The sequence below is a fragment of the Leuresthes tenuis genome, unplaced genomic scaffold (assembly GCF_036924035.1).
Source record: "Leuresthes tenuis unplaced genomic scaffold, fLeuTen1.0.hap1 SCAF_4, whole genome shotgun sequence".
NCBI classification, from domain to species: Eukaryota; Metazoa; Chordata; class Actinopteri; order Atheriniformes; family Atherinopsidae; genus Leuresthes; species Leuresthes tenuis.
Genome location: NW_027325358.1, coordinates 27,288,912 through 27,311,073, shown reverse-complemented (window position 1 = coordinate 27,311,073; position 22,162 = coordinate 27,288,912). Strand labels below are relative to the sequence as shown.

General features: G+C 39.1%; 1 protein-coding gene across 1 annotated transcript in view; it reads left to right on the top strand.

Moving 5' to 3' along the window:
* Positions 1-1,561: 1,561 nt before the first annotated feature.
* The window catches only part of LOC140304740 (myosin-10-like), a 58,573-nt gene continuing 37,972 nt past the window's right edge, over positions 1,562-22,162 (top strand). The window contains exons 1-3 of the mRNA XM_072383503.1: positions 1,562-1,712; positions 4,181-4,562; positions 12,720-12,876. Of these exons, the coding sequence (XP_072239604.1) occupies positions 4,218-4,562; positions 12,720-12,876 (502 nt within the window). The 5' untranslated portion in view covers positions 1,562-1,712; positions 4,181-4,217. The remainder of the gene's footprint in view (positions 1,713-4,180; positions 4,563-12,719; positions 12,877-22,162) is intronic.

Genomic DNA, 22,162 nt, shown 5'->3' with positions numbered 1-22,162 from the left:
ATATATTTATTCATTGAAATTTACATTTTGAAGTGCTATTTGCTTACAAAAACAATAGCTATTTTCTTAGCAGGTGTTTATCTTGGTCGGTACAGTAGAAAAAGCAGATGATTTCATGACAGAGTGGGTGTAGCACAGAAGAAGGAGCAATCAATTGTTCAACTCCCGGCTTCCCTGGACCAGTGTGGACGAAGTGGTCCCAGTAGAGTGCCTGTGTAGAAATCCATCCGTTAGCTCTCCTATAGCTGCAAGTAACCACATAACAGCACCTATTAGCTAACAGAGCTATAGTACACGTTCGTTCATTAATTTGTCTTAAAGTATTGGTGAAATAAAGACAGATAATGCCTTATTTAGAGGCTGCATCATCTTTGCCCTGTTCACTCCTTATATGGATATGCCTATCGCCAGTTATCTTAATAGTTTCCGAAGGACGCCGACTTTCGCCAAACTGTTCTCGGTGAGTAGATAAACATATTTCATGCCAGAAATAAGGTCTAGGTTTAAAAATACCGGAGTTCCCCTTTAAAGACTTCTGACTTTAGGATACATGATGGGCTGAAGCAATTCTATCTTTATGCAACAGGGGGCACTGTTTAAACAGTTGTGTTTTGAATCTTTCCAAGCACATTCCAGTTTGGGGTAACGTCCATCCATCCACTCTCTACACCCACTTAATCCAATTTAGGCGCGGGGGCTGGAGCCTATTCCAGCTGTCATTGGGTAAGAGGCAGGGTACAGTCCATCTTAGCGTTCACATATTGTTTTTAACTTTATCTTTATCTTAACTTTATCTGTCTATGTTTGATTCGTGATCATCAAAGTGGGATTTTGCCTAAATTGTACATTTCTATCGGAGTAAAAAACAAATCAACAACACAAGCAGACCAGAAAAAAAAGCAAGTACAATACCTAATAAGATGTACCTAGGTAGGAAACCAAATTAATATTAATAAAAATAGTCACAGAAACAGTAATGCACAGACAAACACAATTATACAATAAGGCTTAAGAAAAAGAAACTAAAGAGACTATGTTGTCTCATCATTTCCTACTTAGACGGTAGTAGAAAATAATCGCAAATGTAAAACATTCGAAAGTAGCTCATGAATAATATCTGAAAAAGGATGCAGATCTAGTCGCATATAAATCTCTAATACAAATGTGTTGAATAAATGATTGGCTAAAAATACGTGTTCTTGAAAAAATAGCCGACGTGTATTATATCTAAATAATGCAAAGATCCATAGTTGAAGAATTTAAAAAATGTCTTCGGTCATTTGTGTGCAGGAGAGACTGATAACTATATTTTCAGTGACTAACTGAAACCTCTACGCCATGTACAATCACCACAAGCCGCAGCACCATCCAACAGGGTGCAGGTGCTATTATCTTACGCAGCAGTCGTCAACTATCAAAGTTTTGGGATGGAATTCATTGTTTGGCCAATAGCGACAAGGCATCCGACTTTAAAGGCCAATCACAATCCAGTTTTGTGTAGTGGGTGTTGCCCAAAACGAGTGCGGCGGTGCTGTGCATCCTCCCGGCCCGGGAAGAGTTCGGTTGAGAGGGTGCTGGATGGTGGGGGAGTACCACTGATGAGAGAGCGGGCGAAAGAAGGGACCATTTTAGCACGCATTGAAGGACTGTTACGTCTATCTGTTGGGAACTTAAAAATACCAGGACAGGTTTTTATTCATTTACTGCTTGTGGTAAGTTCAGGAGAGAAGCCTGGGTCGGGAATTCTTTTTGCGGGGATGTAGCGTTTAGCAACAGTCACTGTTAATGTTAGCTAGCGGATTATTGTGCCATGACTTTTTAATGATGGAGGACCTTCAGGTCTGGTAGTGTTAGCCGACGTAGCAGAGCCTATGTCTTATTTCTATCCGTCTGATTCAGTCTTCAAATATTATAAGTTGCAGGTAGAAGTTTATTCTTTACGAGTCAGCAGGAGACCACGCTCTCTCCCTGCCTTTATCCTCAGCCAGACGTCTTTGAGCCTCCCACACCCATGATGGGATTTGTCGGATGAGGCTGCACAGTTCATCTCTAAAATGCCAATGTTAGTTGAAAATATACCGCTTTCTTCGCGGTTCGTATATAGTCTCTTAAAGATAAAAGCACTATTAGGAGCTCACGGTCGTACTCAGTTGGGAATCGGCGCTGTTGAGTTCTCGCTTTCATCTGTAGGAGCGGGTGGAAGCTGAGACACAGCACGCCAACTTTGAGCTAACGTTAGCAGGCTAAACTAGCCGATGCAGCTGTTTGGCCTGTGCAAGTCTGTCCGCGACGAGCTGTTTTTGCAGCAAATGTCAGTTTTTCAACTCCTCACTGCCGAGACATCTTCCCGGACTCGTGGTGTGATAAACACAGTATTTTCCTGCGGACTTGAACTGAATAATGGATGGAAGTGACTGGAAAGATGCAGCGATACCACAGCCGGCAGCCAAACTGATCCCTCATCCCGTGACCTGACCCAGATTCATATCTGACCAGCGCCTGGTTTAAGCATGGGACTAGATTGCTGGTTGAATATCTTCAGCTGAGGTTGTCGTGACTGACAATCAGACCTTTCCTTTATCAGCTTTTGGGTAAACCCAGTGCCAAGTTTTACAGCAGCTAATCTGCTCTGGATGGTTTCAGCAAACGAAATTAAATGAATGCTGTTATCAGTAATCTGATTTTGTTAATTTTATCCTCAGTTGATTAATATGGCAAGCACACAATCGCTAATCAGTAATTATTAGTAAGATGAGCTGCAGCGGCTAAAGAGCCTTTGCTTTTCCATGCACGTTAAATAAAAAGAAAATTTTACATTTTTGATCATCTGACTTGTGTTTTTTACACATAAGAAAATGCACATTCTTATTACCCGTATCTCCATTAAACCATTCAGCAATTAAGTCGCAGTTATCTTAAAAATTGTATTTGTTTAGACAAAAAAAAAAAGCAAATGAAGATATTAGCAGACCACTTTGATTATCCGTATTATAAAATGGAGGTGATGGTAGCTGCACACATGGGGTGGTGTAATAAATGGAAAAATAATTCATAATGCAATTATCCCATTTTTACTTCATTTAAATCTCTCACTTGATTAGAACAGTTGCTTTTAACGGGGGCTCACTTCATGTTAATTTTCTTCTTTCAATTCTTTTCTTTTTGAAAGAAGTGATGATTTGGGATTCAAAGAAGGATATAGAATGTAGTTGTGCTCCATTATTACTCACATTTATCTCTATCTGACATCGATTTGTATGACCACCACAAGCCTTGCAGTATTATGGCAGGTGAGCAGCAGCCACCATAGATTACTGTGATAAACGCTGACAAATGAACATATAAGTTTACACACTTGTGTAATTTTCTACATTTTCAGTGCCTTTGTTTGTCTGTTTGTTAGTAAAAAAATTACTGGGCACATTTCAGTAAATGTAATGAGAGGTGGAGCATGGACCTGGTCAAATCCAGATCCCTTTTTTTTTTTTTTTTAAAACCTCAAATGAAAGCATTGGTCTTTGGGTGGCTGGACTTTCTGAGTGCCCTTATATTAGTATATTTGCATATTTAGCCTTATTATATGCTCATTGAAACAGTAACATTAATATGAAATAGATGTTAAATGCCGTTAACTATAAAGATCTCAATTTTTGAAAATCTGTATATGATTGGACTAAAGTAATTAAAATCTGGGCTTTTTAAGAGAAAACATTTGGTACTCAGAGCACCTACGCTGTCATTCACCAACAACTTCTTTCTGTGTAGGTTGCAGCTTGGTTGGACCAGTTAAGACAGCAGTATGTAGTACTGCTTGAGCTGTTACTTTTCAAACTGATCTAATCTAAACAGTTACATGACGTATATATTGATGATATTTTTTTCTACAACACTGTCAATAACTAGCTTTCCCTTAAGCATCTTTGGACATATTTGACCATAGTGGTCCAAGTTTCAAATCAATATGCAAGGCTTCTTAATGACGTGATAAAGACTGACATTTTGATATGGAGTTTCATGTACTTTGGTAGAGGATTGTGCCCGCTGACATTTTATCACACTGCCATTTGTTATGGCGCTCGTAGATGACGTACATCTTTATCCTGCTAAGACCAGTTAAATATTATTATTATTATTATTATTTTGTGAAAAGTGAATGTTCTGTTTTCTCTCCTTGCCGCAGGTAGCCTGGAGTGTTTTGCTTCTGGTTTCCAACAGCAATGTCACAAAGGAGTGGGCAGGAGGACCCAGAGCGGTACCTCTTTGTGGACCGCGCTGTGGTATATAACCCGGCGGCACAGGCGGACTGGACTGCCAAGAGGCTTATATGGATCCCATCGGAGCGTCATGGCTTTGAGGCTGCGAGTATTCGCGAGGAACGTGGGGATGAAGTGGTGGTGGAGCTAGCAGAGAATGGGAAGAAAGCAGTGGTCAACAAGGATGATATCCAGAAGATGAATCCACCCAAGTTCACCAAAGTGGAAGACATGGCTGAACTTACCTGTTTGAACGAGGCGTCTGTGCTTCATAACCTCAAAGACCGATACTATTCTGGCCTCATCTATGTAAGTATACGGAGGAAACCCATTCTAATCAGTCAAAAACACATCCAAACATCTGATGAATGATTATTTTGAATATCAGTGTTGTGATTTAATACTGTAACAGCGTAGGAGTTTATGTAATCAGTGACAGTGCAATATCCAAGCCACACAGAGAAAATGTTTTATTGTTGCATTAAATCTCAGCTGGGATAGGTTTCAACCTCGATTCACCCTCTACGGGAAAAAGCAGACATAAATAATAGATAGATGGATGGATTACATTGTTATTTTAAAGGTGCACCTAACATAATGTCAGCCACCCGAGACGAGACTGCTTTTTAGGTGCCTCCCTTTAGAGGTGGACAGAGGTCCTGGAACTAACCCAGAAGTTGGAACTTGTGGAAGTTGCAGAGAAGAGGGAGGCCTTACTTACTACTCTGATCCTGAAATAGACTAAGTGATTTAGGGATTGGCTGGATGAACCCAAAGGTCCTGGAAGATTCACTGTTGACACAAGCGTGTTTAGTGTCTCTGCTGTTTAATGGAATACATTGGCCTTACAAAAGCACCACATATCACTTTAATTAGATATCCATTAACTGATTATAAAATATGAAAATAAGCAAAATATTCCCTTTTTAAAAGAACTCATGCCAAAGTTATTTCTTTCAGTCGTGTCCCAGTAGAACTGCTGTTGACGGTGATGTGCAAGTTCACACGCAAGATGCTGGTCCATGTTGAAAATTAGCCATTTGAAATTCTAAACCAAGTCCACAGTCTTAAAGTGAGCTAGTTCATGTGTGTTTCTCTGTTTGTTTGTTTTTAATCCATCCCTATGATGCACATGGCCCTGGGAAGTTCTATGAAGAACAGGGACATGGGTACTTCGAGCAGCTGCATCCACATCTTCGCATTTATCTGTTTTATTACAAACTATCAAGTTACTCAAAATCAGATCTGCTTTATTTGATTTTACTCCATTAGCCGGTTAACCCTTCTCTCATTTGCGTTCTAATGCCAACGGATTTGAAACATCCTAATTACCACATATCAATTCATTAATCCTGCATACACCAAAGTCAACAAAAAGGTTGTGTCTGTGCTGTGCTGTGCAATTCATACGGTCACACAGTCCTTAAAAGTAGGACAGGATGATATGCAGTCAGAAATTTTTCAACAGCTGACCAGCACAAACACACATGCATTTATCTATTTTAGTATAAAACATCGAGTTAATCACAATCATCATTTTGATTTTAAGGAAAAAAAAGAAAAATGTTGTATGTAGTGTAGTCTACTTTATTTGGCAGCTTATAAAGGAAGACACATGGATTTCTTGTTTTTCCACACTCTCAAGGTTGAAAATTATATGATTTCGAGTGATGATTCCGCATTTACATGATACAGCAGAACTCTGTAGCAAAGCAGAGGAAGGGCCCAATTTAGTACTTAGTACACCTAAGAGGGAACCTGTAACTTGATAATGTAATGTCATGCAGTGCGTGTCCAAAATGTCTTTTTGTTTGGTGAATGGTACCTTGTGTTTTTAAGATAACTCAATCCATTATATAATATACCTGGTGTGGTTATTAAAGGTTTCTATCTGTCTGTCCTTGGCATTTCATATTAGAGTCTATGAATGTAAGAGACTGAGAAACAGGTTTCCTTAAATGGAAAAGCCATAGTGTTCCATATAATCTGCTGATTTTCCCCTGTGATTATGACCCACTAAATGCATTCCTGGAATAGCCCAGACATGGAGCTTGAGCGACACTTGAGACCCAGCGAGGAAGCGCGTGCTGTGGGCTTCACACTTAGGTGCATTGTTGCAAAGACAAAATTGACAAACTCCATTTGATCTGGAGCTCAGTAACAATGGGGATAACTTTCTGCATATCTACTCGATGTGCTTGATGTTGTACTTTAAAAATTCTTTTTCATATTTAAGGAACTGTTGTTCAGGCGTTCTGGCTGCAGATGAAGAAACTCATTAGTATTCCGCTTAAACCATTTACCGGTAAATGCAGCATTGACATGACATTTGAAAAGACATTGCCTAATCAACACAAAGTATATGTCAATGAGGCATGATTACATCACTCTTATAAATCAGTTGATGAGCTGCCAAACCACCAGTCGCACATTATGTTCCAAAAATAGAATGATTAAAGCAAAAATAATTAACTTTCACTTAGAACTCTGCTAATGAAGTTGCTGTTCATACACAATAGATATAGCAAATCACTTAAAGTTGGACACCTACAACTAATGAAATGAAAGTCTCAAACATGACAGAATGAGAGAAAAATACTTAAAAACTTAGTTTGTCACAGAATTCATAGGTAATCTTTTTGTCTGCTGTCTCAACCCTTTTTTGTCATATGAGTTACATCAGTTTTTTTTTGTTGTTCAAAAAGGCCAAGTGAAGAGGATGTTGGTATTTTCAGAGGGCTCGTAATAAAGTAAGACCCCAGCCACATGTCTTAGCACAGGGAGGCCAGTGCTGAGTCACATGGTAACCAAACCGCCATAACAGAGCTCTTTGTGTTCACTGATAAGCAACGTCTGTCTGCTCAAGTAACTGAATTCTTTTTTTTTTTCAGTTTTACTGTGAGAAAACTGATGGCTAATTAACGACTAATTCATGTCAGCTTCTGCACGATCATTGCTGTGCTGCAAGATCACAGAAGAGCCTTTTGTTCAGATTGAGGTATTTTGTTGTGCCACAATATTAGATTCATATCACTTTCTTTTTAAGACACCAAGTGTGAAATTAAGGGACATGGAGTTTAAAGAGAATTTACTTAGATGCATGCATACCTGTGCGGGTCAGCTGCTTGAGCATTTCTGACTATGCATATTTTCCTGTCCTGCTTTTAAGGATTGTGTGATTCCCATGAATTGGACCAGCACGGCGTAGTACTGACACAACCTTTTTGTTGAAGTTGGGGCACACAAGATTGTACCACAGGATGTATATACTCCTGGATATGTGGTAATTAGGATGTTTCAAATCCAGTATGTTGCCATTGGAATGTAAGTGAGGGAAGGAATAACAGGTTAAGAGACTAATTGCATTGGAAACTGTGTAGGTTCCCAATATTTGATGTCTGTATTTAATAGAATATGCCCCCCCCAAACTGGCCAAAGAAAAATGCATCTATGATCTGTTACTTAATACAGGTCACTTTGCTCTATATGCTCATTCATTGTGAGCCCAGTACTGGACAGTTTGTAAAGAGAATGGATGGCAGCTAAAGGCTTTGTATTGATGCTGTTATAATAATGCTGTCAGAATGTTTCTGTAAGACTGTCTCTAAATCAAACCTTTTTTTAATTTTTTTTTTTTTACCCCAAACAATAAGTTCATCCATTTTTTTTGCAGGCACTGAAAATTCAGCTCAGCAGTGGTCCTTAAATCCATCAAAGATTTAGTGGACCGTCAGCTCTTTTCTACTCAGCTTTGCGTTCAACACAAGTTTTGTGTTTTGGTCTCTGCACATCATGCAACAAAGCTAAGATTCTTGTGATGGGCGAAAAATTATAATATTGTGACCACAGTGGCCACAATCCGCACATTCAAACAAAAATGACAACGACATTGAAGCAGCTCACTTGTAAAGCCTTTCTGTAATGAAATTATTGCAATTTTTTTTTGTGGGGGGAGGGCGGGTTAATTGACAATCCAGTTCAGTAACACTTTGGAATTACAATCCCACATATTGTCTTTGCCTTTCTGTTGAGGTGTCCTGATCTTTCAAGTATTCTCTTGCAAGTTGGCATGTAGACATTCTTGTTACAACAATTTTTTTTAAATATGGCCAGATGCCTTAGATTTTGATTGACACATCACTTTAGAAAGTAGCTTCCATGTCATGCCCACAGACTGTCTATGTTGGAAGATGGTGCATAGCCCCCTTCTGCCATGTATACCCTAAGATGGGCTTTTCAAGTGAAAATACTGTTCAAAATCACAGGGAATTATTTGACCAATTTTCAGATTTTAAAGCATCATAAATAGTTGGATTAACTATTTGATTTCTTATATTTGAATGACTTTTTTAAAATTCTAAATTTCAAATATACACTGAACTTGAGAACCAGAAGCTTAAGAACCATTTCCATAGAGTGTGGAGCCATTTTAGAATGTGCCTGGACTTACCTTTTTAAAAAGATCGTTAAAATGTGTGTATATATATTCGGTTGTTATCATATTAGGACTTGGACTCTGTAAGGCATCCTTAGGTGGTCTAATTGTGTTTTCCAGACAGTAGTAGTTATCTACAGGCAACTTTTTATTTGTTTTGTTTAAACATGTTTTACTCGTGTAATCGTAATAGCGGCTCACTTTCTTTCTTCATCTGGTTTTGACTTGCTGGGACTTTTCAGGCAGTTGTCCTGAATAATTTTTAGGAAATCTCCATCTTACCCCAGTTTCTGTCCACCGTCATACTTGACTGTCTACGTACTTGTGAAAAACATGTTTAGTCCTGCCACAAGATGTCCTCTGCAGAAATTCTGTACAAATGACTTGCATTTCCAGTCATTTTTGTATTTTTTTCATGCTGTCATTTTCCTCATTGGGGTAACCCTAGAAGCCCCAACTCATGTCAGCTAAGTTGTTTGAATTTGGGTTACAGTATCTCCTTCTCAGAAGCTGTTAAGCAGTAAAAAGCACACAGTCATGACATGTTAACCATTTTAATCAAGTGCTGTTGGGATTAAGATTTAGAGCAAGCATGTAAATCTTAAGTATGTTCAGGCACGAATGGAAATAATTAAAATGTGTGGTGTTGGGCAAATCATTTCTTGATTTTATTTTGAAGTCACTGATGTTATTTGAGGTGGGATTAGGTGTGTCTGGGAGAGTAAAAATCAAACGATAAAGCCGGTTAGCCCAGTTAAATCAGAATGGAAGCCACTGAATGACGTGATCGCAGAGAACCCAGAAACGTTTTCCCCTTTTCCCACTTAGACAGGTCCTGTTTCAAAGCTCTGCCTCAGACATTTACCCAGGACTTGAACCGAGTCAGAGATATTTTTGCTGATATTTTTAAAAGCCTATGGTTTCTTGTTATGGCTGCTGGTCAGCCTCTTACCTTCAGAGACAAGCTAACTCAACCCCCCTGAGGTCCAACGTCAAGGGAAGCCAGCTGAGTCATCCCCCTCGCCTCGGCTTATTGTACATGCTGGGTCAGGATCACTGATCTGTCTGCTTGGCGCTGTGCCCACTGTTGGGGGTCTGTGGTTGAGGTATTATTGTTCTCGCCCAGGATCACATCCTGTAAACTCAAGTTGATGTTTACGGTCAGTGCCGTTTAGCAAGTTGAAAGCATTTGCCTTCGCAATGTCATTGTCAGTAATGTAACTTAATTTAAATTTCAGTTGGCAGATAATGCTGTAGGTTCTAAAGCAGCAAATCTCTGTACGGCCAGATTACAGTAGAAGGCTGAGTCTATCGTTTGTGCACAGAGAAGAGGTGGGAGTGGGTTAATGGCCATCTGGTGACATTACCCCCACCCTCCGTACAGTACATATGGGCTCCAGCAGGACATGACCACCATCAGTGATACGATTATACTCCTATCAGTATATGCATTTCTGCAGCTTGATTTCAGTGAATGTTTCTTTGTTTGGAGAAAATGAACAAAATACCAGTATATCTTTTTTTTTTATATATATAAAACAACAGGTGACAGTTTATGGTTGGAAAGGGTTTATCTTAGGGCACTTGCATACACAATCCACTGTACACTGGTAACATGATGTGGCTGTGTGTTTAACAACTGGGTTAGTGGACCCTGCACCCCCTCAAACCCACTGACTGCCACACACACACACACACACACACACACACAAACAACATAATTAAAGGAATGCGGCCGTGCAGCTCAACTAAACACATAAGTCAGAAAGGTACAAGTACTGAGGTGTGATTTCTGGTCTTTATGGCCCTGCCTGAGATGAGAGAAGAGAATACAGCAATGTGTGAGACAGGAAAGGACAGCAGAGAGAGAAAAGAGGAAGAGGAAAAAGGGGAGAAAAATATGTCGCCGCTTTTCATCTTAATTTGAATCCTGATCAAGTCTGGATAGACTGTCGTGATTTATCCACCAAGATTAATCTGGCAGTCTGCGCTGTATAATGTGTACCCCATGAGCTGTCTTGACTTAATGTTTTAACAACAGCAGCTATGTCAGAGATTACCCTGTCCCGGCCTGTCTGCCTGCATTATACAGCTGAAAAAAAATGTATACTGTTGTGTATTGAAATCATCCCCTTCTGCATCTACTTTCCATTGTCAAAAGATTTCTGAGAGAAAATGCTCTCATACTGATGCAGAAAATACGATTTCCAAATACGAGGAGGACAAGTGAGTGGAGTAAGGAACTTGGATATTGTGGTTTGCTTTGTGCCTGCAACCTGCAGCTGTTGAAATAGAAATATTTCTGGAAACGCTCATAGGAACTGACTCATTATAAAGTAGCATGTTCAAGTGATTTAAGAGAATTTATTGCGTTCATCACATTACTGACATTCAGATTTCTTTATTAACCATATCTGGGTCTACACTTTACATATGAATATACGATACTAAAATTTAAAAAAATTTGTTTTTAGCATTATGCATAAATGAACTGATATAAAACATAAGATTCATTAAAATCGGAATTTAAAGCTGGAAAAAGTCTGAGTGTATTCACAAAAACGTTCACAAAAAGAAGCAATATTAAACCACCATATTATTGAGCAGCCCTCTATTGTGCAGCCGAGAGGGAAGAGATGGCAGCGCGCTGCTATAATTCCAACACACCTTTTGCCCGGAAGTTGCAGCTTAAAAATGTCCTGAACCGCTAAATAAGAAGGAACATGGAAAACAGAATGGGGTTTCTCTGCAGAGAAGACACCACCAGATGCTTCCAGTGTAATGAAAATAACTAATACAAAAGATCAGTAAAGCTAGCAAATTTGTCATTTGAGTTAGATTTTTTGGTATATCTCTGCAATTTTCTCCTTTAGTAGCTAATTGTCCAGATGTCCACAAATAACCTTTGTTGATATGTGTGCCACGTTCACCGTTAGCTCAGTGCTGGCTGGCTCGCATGCTGTTTAGATCACAAGTAATGTTGTGGACCCGTTCTGAAATTCAAGGGAAACAATCTTCTTTGACTCTAATGGAACTGCAGCCAAACCTTAGTTAATTGGATTTTAAAGATGGAATCAGGCGTTCAAGCAGTGTATGGTGCAGTCAATTCAATCCAGGCAACCACTGCCTGTCTATTTATCTATATATTTACCTTTTTGGCTTTAAGATTGGGATCCGATTAGTGTTGGTTGGTTTTTACAAATTTCCTTGTAATGAATTGAAAGCACGCATCAGGCTGATGGAGATTAAGGTTCAGTTGTACTTAGGTTGGGAATCAAAGCTCAGATCCAAATAAAGAAAAAAACCTACAACCCAAAGAAGAGTTTAAATTCTTCTCATAACTTCCTGAGTGCTCCCACAGAGAGATCCTGGAAGAGAGCTAAATAAGTTCTAGAGTCCCCACTGCATTGGCTGCCATTTTGCAAATAAAGGCGACTTGTCAGGAGTTGTGCATGTGATGACATTGGCCCTTCTTGCATAGTGAGGTGCTGCATCAACATAAATAGCTAATTCTCTATATAAGAAGTTTTCCTAAGACAATTGAGTTTGAATATTCTAATAAAAGATTATTTTGTTTTCTAAACATCGGACCTCTTCTATTTATTTACCATTTTTGGATTGAAAGTGGGAATCGATTAGAGTCGGAATCACTAAGAAGAATCCGACTTTGAAATAATCTCCAACCCCATTTTGGTCAGTCATCAGATTTATTTTAAACTGAAGTAGTTCAGAAAGAAAGAGAGTTTATTCTAAGTGATGGCTACAGATGATAAGTAATAAAAACTGTCCAATTTGTTTTCAAGCATTGTCAGAGTTCAATAAATTCCACAGTCCATGCTGTTCCCTCTAAATGCCTCAGTTCCTGTTGTTCCTGTACTAAAGTCTGAGTCCTTAATGCTCTGCCACTGTCCATTTAATCCTCTGCATAACCAATGCACATGAATATTGCAACATTGTAAAATATTAATCGCAACATAAGGGCTGCTGTCTTATTACTCAACTGTCAACTATGTTTTCTTTTCCTTTTGTAGACATATTCGGGTCTCTTCTGTGTGGTCATTAATCCATACAAAAATCTGCCCATCTACTCAGAGAACATCATTGAGATGTACAGGGGCAAGAAGAGGCACGAAATGCCCCCTCACATATATGCCATCTCGGAGTCTGCATACAGATGCATGCTACAAGGTAAGTCTCTGCTGTGTCTGATAGACTCTTCTATCTCAATCCACCACACTTCACCACTGTAATGCACCTTTAAATGTCATTGAATGTCAGTCTGTTGGTTTAAATGTTTTGTGTTAGATTATTGTAATTTTTTTTAGTCAAGTAGAAGGTTACATTTGCAAACCATATTTTCAGTTTCCATTTGGGCATGACGGTATTATGTTTTTATCAGAATGATTGAATCAGTGTTAACTAGCCTTTAAGAGCATCATGCATGCCCTGAAAATTCTGTCTCGGTGGAATTTTAGTGTCATGTTTCTGTTTTTAGCTAAACTTTTATGAGTGGACTGCTTTATGACTTTTAATTTTAGGAATGTACATAGTCAGGATCCCAAACACAATGCAAAAACCTTACAGTTTTCCCTCATTTATATTAAGTTATCCTTGGAACACTAACAGCAAATCCATTACAGCTGCAATATTAATCTTATTTTCCAAGCATGTCTTTTCCCATGAGCATGATTTGTGTGTTGCAGGATTGCTCTAGTTGTTGCATTCTTCGAGTTTGAACTCACTTAGGAAAACAAAGTTTTGTACGTGAGGACAGTCCAGGCTGAATGACGTCTTCGAAGATCTTTGCCTTGTAGTTGCCAAGCTTCCACACTCTATGAGCGGTGACAGACTAGGATCAGACCAACAAGAACAGAGAGGGTGACCCCATTGGGTTTAACAATAGATCCTTTGTGCGTCTGCAAGGGCTGACCAGTGGGGGTGGTGACAAACTGGACAGTCTCGTCAGTCGCTGTAGGCTTTTCTTTCCTCATGTTGGTGCACAGAAGGAAGTTTTGAAAGCCTTAGTTATTGAACTTGATTGAACCTTTGCCATCTGTGAAGTAAGACATGGACAGATAATCACCCTGATGGGATTTTCCGACAAGGCATTTTTGCTTCTCTTCTTACAAAAGCAAGACAACTTGATTTATAGTTGTCTTTTTGATAGAATATATCAGCTTTGTTTTAAAGATGCATGTTGTGAATAACTGATGTCGTGTTGTCCCCGACCACCACTTTTAATGCTTTAAAAGCTAAAGGACACATTCCACATCTGTGCTGTGGAACTCCTTTTGATGCTGCTTTTCTGTTTCTTTATGCCCTCTTCTCTCTACAAACTGCCTTTCTACATGAATGATCATAGACACATGGGGGCAGGGCTGCGAGAGCTGTCAATTAGTAATGCTTTGGTGCCAAGATATTTTTGCTGGCGATTTCCTTAGCTTGAATAAGGTCCTCTGCCTGTTAGCTGAATGTCTCTAAGCACACAAGCCTGACCTGTCAGCCTTAATGCAAGTCCAACCTGGTTGTAGGCATCAGAATTAACAGTTGTGGCTGAAAAGGAGGTTTGTAGGTTGGAGATTAGTGGAGGCCAGCTGCTTTCAGCTGTGGCCTTGAGCACTTCAGTAAACTGGTTGATAAAACAGAATATCCAGTTGCATCGATTAGCTTCAGTTATTTATCCTTTTTTTCCCATCTGGCTGTAACGTCACTGGAAAGCTTGATGCCTGCAGATGCCTTTATTTGGTTTTAAGGCCCCAGTTTGAGGCTGGGTATGTAGATAGTTTTCCAGTGTTTCTAACCTCAAATCTGGCATACTGTAATTAGATACATTTGAAAAAACTGTTTTAATGCAGTTAGTTGATAAAATTTTTGTTTTTTGGCTCATTCATCACTGTTGTAAAAATTTAAAAATCAAGTTCTGACATATAGCTTAAGAAACTGTGCAGTGATACAGATAATTATGTATTAATTGGGGTTCTAACTAATAATTATTTGTTAACAAATAAAGTATTGATTGAGTATTGACAAGCAGATGATCAATCTATTGGTTTCATTTCTATATTTTTTATTTAAAATGTACTAATAAATAATAACCTTAACTTCCATTAATCCTATTCTAGGCCTGCCTAATTATAGCTAAAATCCTAATTATCTTGGTTAATATTATGTTCATGATTATTTAACACAATAACTCGGTGACTTTCAAAACTAGATAAATTAGTTGTTATTTTTTAATGAGATTTAGTTTTTACAGAATCAGATTCTCTTAAACTTTTAATGGTTAAAATCTAAATGTAAAGCACCAATAAATACAGATGTTTTTGTTGGAGTTCTGAGTGAAGCTACATGGTTTGACCCTCCATGATCCGAGGACCAAAGATGTGCTTATGTGAAAGTTTCTGTTCAATGTTCAACAATATTCACCGTTTTATCAGGTCTCTGTTTTAAAAAAAAAACTTTGGTAGGGATGGTTCGGGGTGGGCATTTTAAGTGATTTTTGAGGTGGACTAATCAAGCCAATGACAGTTGATTAGTCCTTAAACAACATTAATCACCTAAGCAGTTATTACTTCCATTCGTTTTGCTGTCACGCGTGCGTTTAACAACAACAAAACCAGTCATTTTTCTGTTGTCTTTCCACTCCTGAAGCACAACATTTTTCTAACTGTTTAGTTAGTCCTCATTGCGCTGGCAGAAACATGACAAGCTAGCTTCATCCTGCATAAGGTGACTTTGTTGTTCGGTTTAGTGAAATACAGCCACCCAATACTTCACATTGTTGCCGACATCTGGTCTGGTCTGTTGCTTCCACAAAAGATGCAAACTCCGGCAGAAACACAAGTTAACTCCGTGGAGTGAAATCTAAGTCTCATCCTGCCCCCAAAAAATGTAAATAGAAATTCTGCTATATTTGAGAGATTCGTCAAATACCTTCTATTAATGACCTCTCACAGTTTAAAAAAAAAAAAAAGGCTTTGCAGCTAGTTTGTGTGCGCTGTGAGGAACTGATGAAATGAGAAGGTTTAACAGGGAGAAGTTGGCACAGTCAAGGTGTGTTTTGCTCTTAATCCTATCATTGCAGACCCAACATGTTATTTTTATGGCTTCAATTGCATGAAATAGGATTCTTTGTTTGTCTTTTCCAAAGACATTTAACTACAATAGAATTTTGTTTGGAGACATTGTGGTGTTCCATCAAAATACCAGAGCGCATGTATGTGGAGTCTGCATTTTTCAGGAAGCTGCTGGGTCACAAATTTGACCCTTTATGGTACCATATACCTGATACTGTCTGATACCACCTTGGTACCATCTCGGCTGAGATTCCAAGCGGGCTGAACAACGTCTGTACAACAGCGCACATGCAACATCACACTTCATTCTTCCATTCATTGGTTTAATAGTTCAACAGACAATTTACAACATGAATCAGATATCTCATTTGTGCACACAGATGCATGTTGTGTTCGTTATAGCGCTCGGCTATTAATGATCACACCCCCAATATTCGAACCCTTCTTAACTAACTGTTGCAAACTTATTCAGTGCAATGTGTATACTTCTATACTCGATATGTACTGAAAAATATGGACTGAGAAACGCACCTGCTGAATCAGTGTAATAGATACACCCATAGCAACGTTTTATATGTCCTCTGTGTCGCCGCAGCTTCACATAGATTCACACTGATTCGAACAACTGATTCTGCTCACAGTGAAGGGATGCTTTATGTAATGGAAAACGAAGCTAGAGAAGCTGCGCTGAGTCGACTCGTACCGCACCATATAACGGGAAAAAGCCGTAACTCAGTTCCCACCGTAAGTATCTGGGCAACAACGTGAGCACAAGCAGGCACAATCCATACACTGGCTATTTATTTTCTACCTGTCCTGCTATCATTTGCATTTCCTGCAATCAAGTTAGGTACAAACACTCAAACATGTAAAGCTGAATCACTCTGAAATTAAAACTGGCCTTTGCACAGCTTAGCCGAGATGGGGCAGGCCAGTGTCAACTGCAGGTGGGAGGTGTGGTTGGGGTCGTGCAAAGGTGTAGACTCACACCGAAGTTATTTCAAAGCCACGAGAGGCTTTTTTTTTTTTTTTCCTTCATGACATAAACTTCAAAATGTACATTTTTCAGGAGCACAAATGAGTTTTTAGGGGATTAGTAACTGCTGGAGTGGGACTGTAGTTTGCCGACTTTGTAGTTTTAGTTTCAGTTTCCATCTGCACAGTTAAGAACACTTCACACAAAAATGTGCTGCCCCTAATTTATTCGCTTTGGAGCTTAGCAGATTGCCACAACACATTAACAACTGGAGGATGTTTAAACCTCACGGGGATTTGTTAATTACTACAGCATTACTGGGAAGCCAGTCATTGCTCAGACGGGAGGTTAAATGAGGTGTTACCCAAAGAAGGTGGGGTGTTGGAAGACCTCTAGAACTCACTGCACATCTGTTATAGATTACAGTTCCAAGTACTTTTCATAATTGTCCTCACTGCCTTATCAGTGCTCTTAAGAAGCTGATTGTATTTTCTGTCAAAATGTGTTGCAAGGAAATATTTGTAGGAGCTTCGATGAAAACCTGTATTAAAGCAGTCATTTGAATAAACTCCAAGAGTGGACATCATCATTCCTGCACGTGTCCCAGGTGGGATTATGAAACAGGATCTCTTTGTTTCAGGAGAAATAGAGAAAGACCCCTTTCTTGATACTCTCCTCAGTGTTTAATCACGGTATGTGGTCAAGTCCAGCTAGGTTCATCTTGGCTTGGTGAAGTTTTCCCCAAAGCAGATGTCTTTGGTTTTATAATGAAATGACCAGGGGTGCCAGATAACTCAACTAGGTGAGAGAGCTCCCCATGAAGCTGAAAGTCTTCATCACAGTAGGCCTGAGTACTGACCCCTGCTTCACCCACTCCGACCCTCACTTCCATGTCTAATAGAATAAAGGAAGGCCACTGGAGCCAAAATGTGGGGCCGCTTATATGCAAAATATGTCACACAAAGTTCTCAGTGTAACGAGCGCCGTCAAAAATGTGTGAGTAAACCAGCTCAGCAAAGTTTATCATGGTGCAGACTCTGGTCCACCTGGCAGTAATCAGGTCTGTGAGGCTTTGATGGCATTTTCAAATAAAGCTTGATTCTATTTTCTTTCAAGTTAAAACCACCTCCTAATCACCGCGGTATTCTAAGCACACAGGAAATAGTTGCTTATCTGTCGAGAAAGTTGTCCATTACTCTTTTACTGCACTTCATTCCATTAATGCACAGAAGCCAGATGCATTTGTGGACAGTTAAACCTCCTAAAGTCAGTTCACGGTTTCCAATTCCACTCGCTGCACCAAAAAAAAAAAAAAAAAGCTGAAAAGCCAGTGTTTTTTGTTTTTTTTCATCATAACATACTATTAGTAATAAATAGACTGTATAGCCTACAGAAATATCAAACTTATTTTCAAGAATGGTATTTATATCAAGCGATTTATTCATTTGCTTGGCCTCTGGGTTTTTTAAAAAGAGGATTATACTTGACATTTTACCTTTTTAAAATAATACAGAAATTTTGTTATTTTCCATAAACTGCCTGTTTATTACCAAATTATTAATTTATCGGTATTGCACAGTGGGGAAATAAGCCATTAAAAGCATTAGACTATGGAGGCGAACCTTACTTTTTATGCTGGTGCTGCTAAATTTACTAAAGGTTTACGGCTTTAAACACGTTTTTTTTTTTTTATCCCATTTAACACTTTTCATGTCTCTTAATTTGTCATTTTTACCTCTGTGGTATCAAATTGTATCAGTGTCCAGTTTGAAATTCTAGAATGGTGGCAGAATGTACCAACTGTTCAGCTCCTAGCACTATTCCTGCGGTGGTGTATTTGTTTTCAGTCGCTCCACCTGCTGTTTAGGATGAGGGCTGCACTTAGTCCAGTGCACCTCAGGCTTCCGTGTTTGGACGTCGCAGGACGTAACCAATGGGGCCAGTGTAATGGCGACATACCTTGCGAATCTTTGTGTGCATGAATTTTTGTCGGAGAGCGTAAAGTTCTTTGTTGTCCTCCTCTGAATAACCCACCTTCTTTGGTTAAAAAGCATCCTACATATGAAAGATAAGATCAGAATCCATGTAGGTACTTTTTTTTTTTATGTATCGGGACCTGTGAGCTTTTGATGGGCTCCAAGGTTGGTTTCACCATTGATTTTGGCAATTAATTTCATTTTATTTTGTTGTCTTTGTATTATGCTGGAAGATGGGTCTGAATGATTTCAAATACAACATTGTGATATAATGAACTTAAATTGGAACCTTTGTGTGTTTACCCCCTTTTTGTCCAAATTGAGTATATTGCCTTCAGTATGATTTATTTTCCTTTAAACTAATTTCCTGTCATCTTTTTTTCCAGCTGCCTCTCTTTGGCTGCAACACAAGCTGTCTTTAGTTGAGCAACTAAGTTCAGACTGCCAAAATAATTTCCATGACTTCAATTTTGGATGAATACCCATAAGAAAATTAAATTTTTGTTGCAGTTTTTTCTCAAGCACATTTAAGTCTACTACTATCAGCTTTCATTATGCCTTTCTTCTATAAGATGCTCCATTTATTAAAGCAAATACTGGAATTTCTATTGAATTTGTTTACATCTACAAGTCTTTGGCTCAACCATCTGCTGCAGTTCACCCTGGCTTTTGCCGTGTCAGACATTAAAATCATGCTTTGAAATATTTGACGTCAACACGTATTCTGTGTGGATATTTTTCTTTTTCCTTTAATTTGTGTTGGATGTGGGTTTTTTACCCAAATGAAAAATGATAGTAGTAGCCACTGTGCTGTGTCCTATGTATTTATGAGCAGGGGTTGTCTTACCAGCAGCCAGAGCTCTCTCAGTTTGAAGAAGCAGGGGCTGACATGCTAGCCAAGCTAACAGTTGCTTAAAATGGAGACAAGACAAAAGGTCGTTTTCACCATCTAAAACAACTCGTATGTCAACAAATTTTTCTGTAGCAATTTCAGCAAATGTTACATCTTGGATTTCGTGGTTCACAGTAGCCTAAAATGTTTTTTACATCGACACCACATTTTCTCAACTGAGGAAGGTTTGTTCCACATGTAGCAGACCGCCACTGGTCAGTGATTGCTGGTACAGTGGCAGCACGATGCTGACAAAATATTAATAGTTTTAAAAAATGTAGTGCATGAGTGTAGCCCTGTTTAAAAATGTGCGGTATAGCTTTCGCTTGGACTGTGTTTAGTTATTGTGGCTATTGATCTTTAAATGGCAAAAATTAGCTCTTCTCCGGTCTCCATTTTGAGACTGATTGCTCACAAGTACTTAATTCACATACGTGCTTTAAACTGTACGGCTGTACAACTGAAATGTGACTTTAAGAGCATTTTTGAATACATTTTAATTGCATATATTTTACATTATTATTATTGTAAAAGAGATGAACTAATGAATAAGAAAGCCCTGGCTGCATTATGTTTAAAGGAGCGGTATGTAAGTCGCTGTTCGTTAGATTCTGTAATTTCCGATTGCACATTGAACACAACACTCCAGGAGAAACTATGGTGGCCTGACACTGCTTGCAGCACACACTACCCAACACATCCATCACTCAAATGTGTCACGATGTCTTCTCCATCGAGTGAAGCCACCTTCTCAACTTCTGAGGTTACTTTTAGAGTATAAATTATAAATAGATGTTACATTTGATTAGATATTCTGTGAAAAGATAACTTACAGTGAATGTCAGGTAGCTACCTGCCTTATGCAGCTAATATTAGCTGCATAAGGCTAAAGGCTGTTTGTGTTTAGTCTGATAGAGGGATAGTATTAGCAGGCAACACGTTTTTCTCACCATTCGCAGAGTTTAACACCGGAATGGGAGACAGATGTTAGCAAGAGAGGAAGAGGACGAGGATGCAGAGCTGCTGGAACATTACGTTTGTTTTATCAGATCAGCTGATCTCCGTAACATGCAGGGCTACAGCCACCAAACAACGTTTATCATTTACATTAGTAACACTGAGCTGAATTACCTTTCCAGCAGAAAGAGGCAACTTCGGTGTCACTTTTAAAGCCTTTCTCCCCCATCAACAACCTCCACTTGTGAGAGGCGACGCTGATATTTACTCGCGTTTTACCCCGTCTTCTGTCTCTAATTATTTTTTACTCGTCATGTTTTCGTTTCTTTGATGACGACTCGTGGTCTTTAGAGGTTTGTTTTGCGGAACAGTAAGTGTGGTCCGCCATGACTATTTGGATAACTTCACAAAATTGAAAAACTTCCAAAATACCTAAATATATTCCGACCGCTTCCTTGTCGTTCTTCCTCTTCTTCTACAACATCACATCCGGCTTCTTCGTCTGCAAAGTAGCGGCAAATCGCACTTGTGTCGCGTTTTGTCCCTTCTAGGCCACTGTAATCAATATGTAATCAATATAAGTGGTGTCCTTCCGGGTAAGCCTTTGTGTAGAGCAGACCGCGATATATGTAAATAAAAAGGCGAAATCTAAAGTAATAAAAACGTAACGACTCATTTCATGGGATGACTATATAGCACTAACAACATTGCTGCGCTACTGAAATGTCAAGAACATGAATGGTGTTGAATCGAATATATCTAATGTGCTCATGTGTATTTGGCTGTGTGCTGGAAAAGTGCAAGTATCAAATTTATACTCCGTATTGAAATCCTAAATGACTCAGATCTGCATCAGAGACCAGCGAATCTTGATCGGGACCACCCTAATCTATTGATTGACTGTAAAATCCCTTTGGCAAGCATAGCAGCACAGAGGTGTTAAACTCATAAGCAATCACATGGCGCTTCTATCGTATGAGTTGGCTTTCCATGCCAGAAAGGACACTTCAAAATCAGATAATTCACTTTTCTGTCCTGGTGCTTTTATAGTTCAGTTCTATTTCAACCATTGGCTCCTGAGTGTGCTTAGAAGCAAAGTCTATAATTATCACATGGGGCACATACCCACTACTTTATTTTGATTGGAAAATCAGATATACTGTATGTAGTTGTTCGTTCATTTTTCAAGGTGCTTTTTGTGTCTAAGATTGGTTATCACACCTTGAAAAGAGTTTCTTATTATTATTCCAAACATTGTGTAGTTGAAAAATGACTGTTACGTCTGTGGCTGTAGTGCCTTCATACAGGATTGAACTCTTAAGTAGAAACACCACCTCTTCAGTACTTGAATTGGAGTTGTTAGGTTTTTTTGTGTAGTGGAGTGCTTGAATAGGGTTAGAGAGGCAAATGTGTTGACTGACAGGCTTATGTTTGCCACCCATGTTCATCCTGCTGGTCAGGACTTAGATGGGATGTCGTCAGGTCATGCCCCACATGTATCATCACAGGTGTTATTCTTCCTGGTAGAGAACCCCTCCGTGACAACAGAGCAGGGCTCCAGATGAGCTTTTTCCTGGTGCACAGATGAAAACTTTAC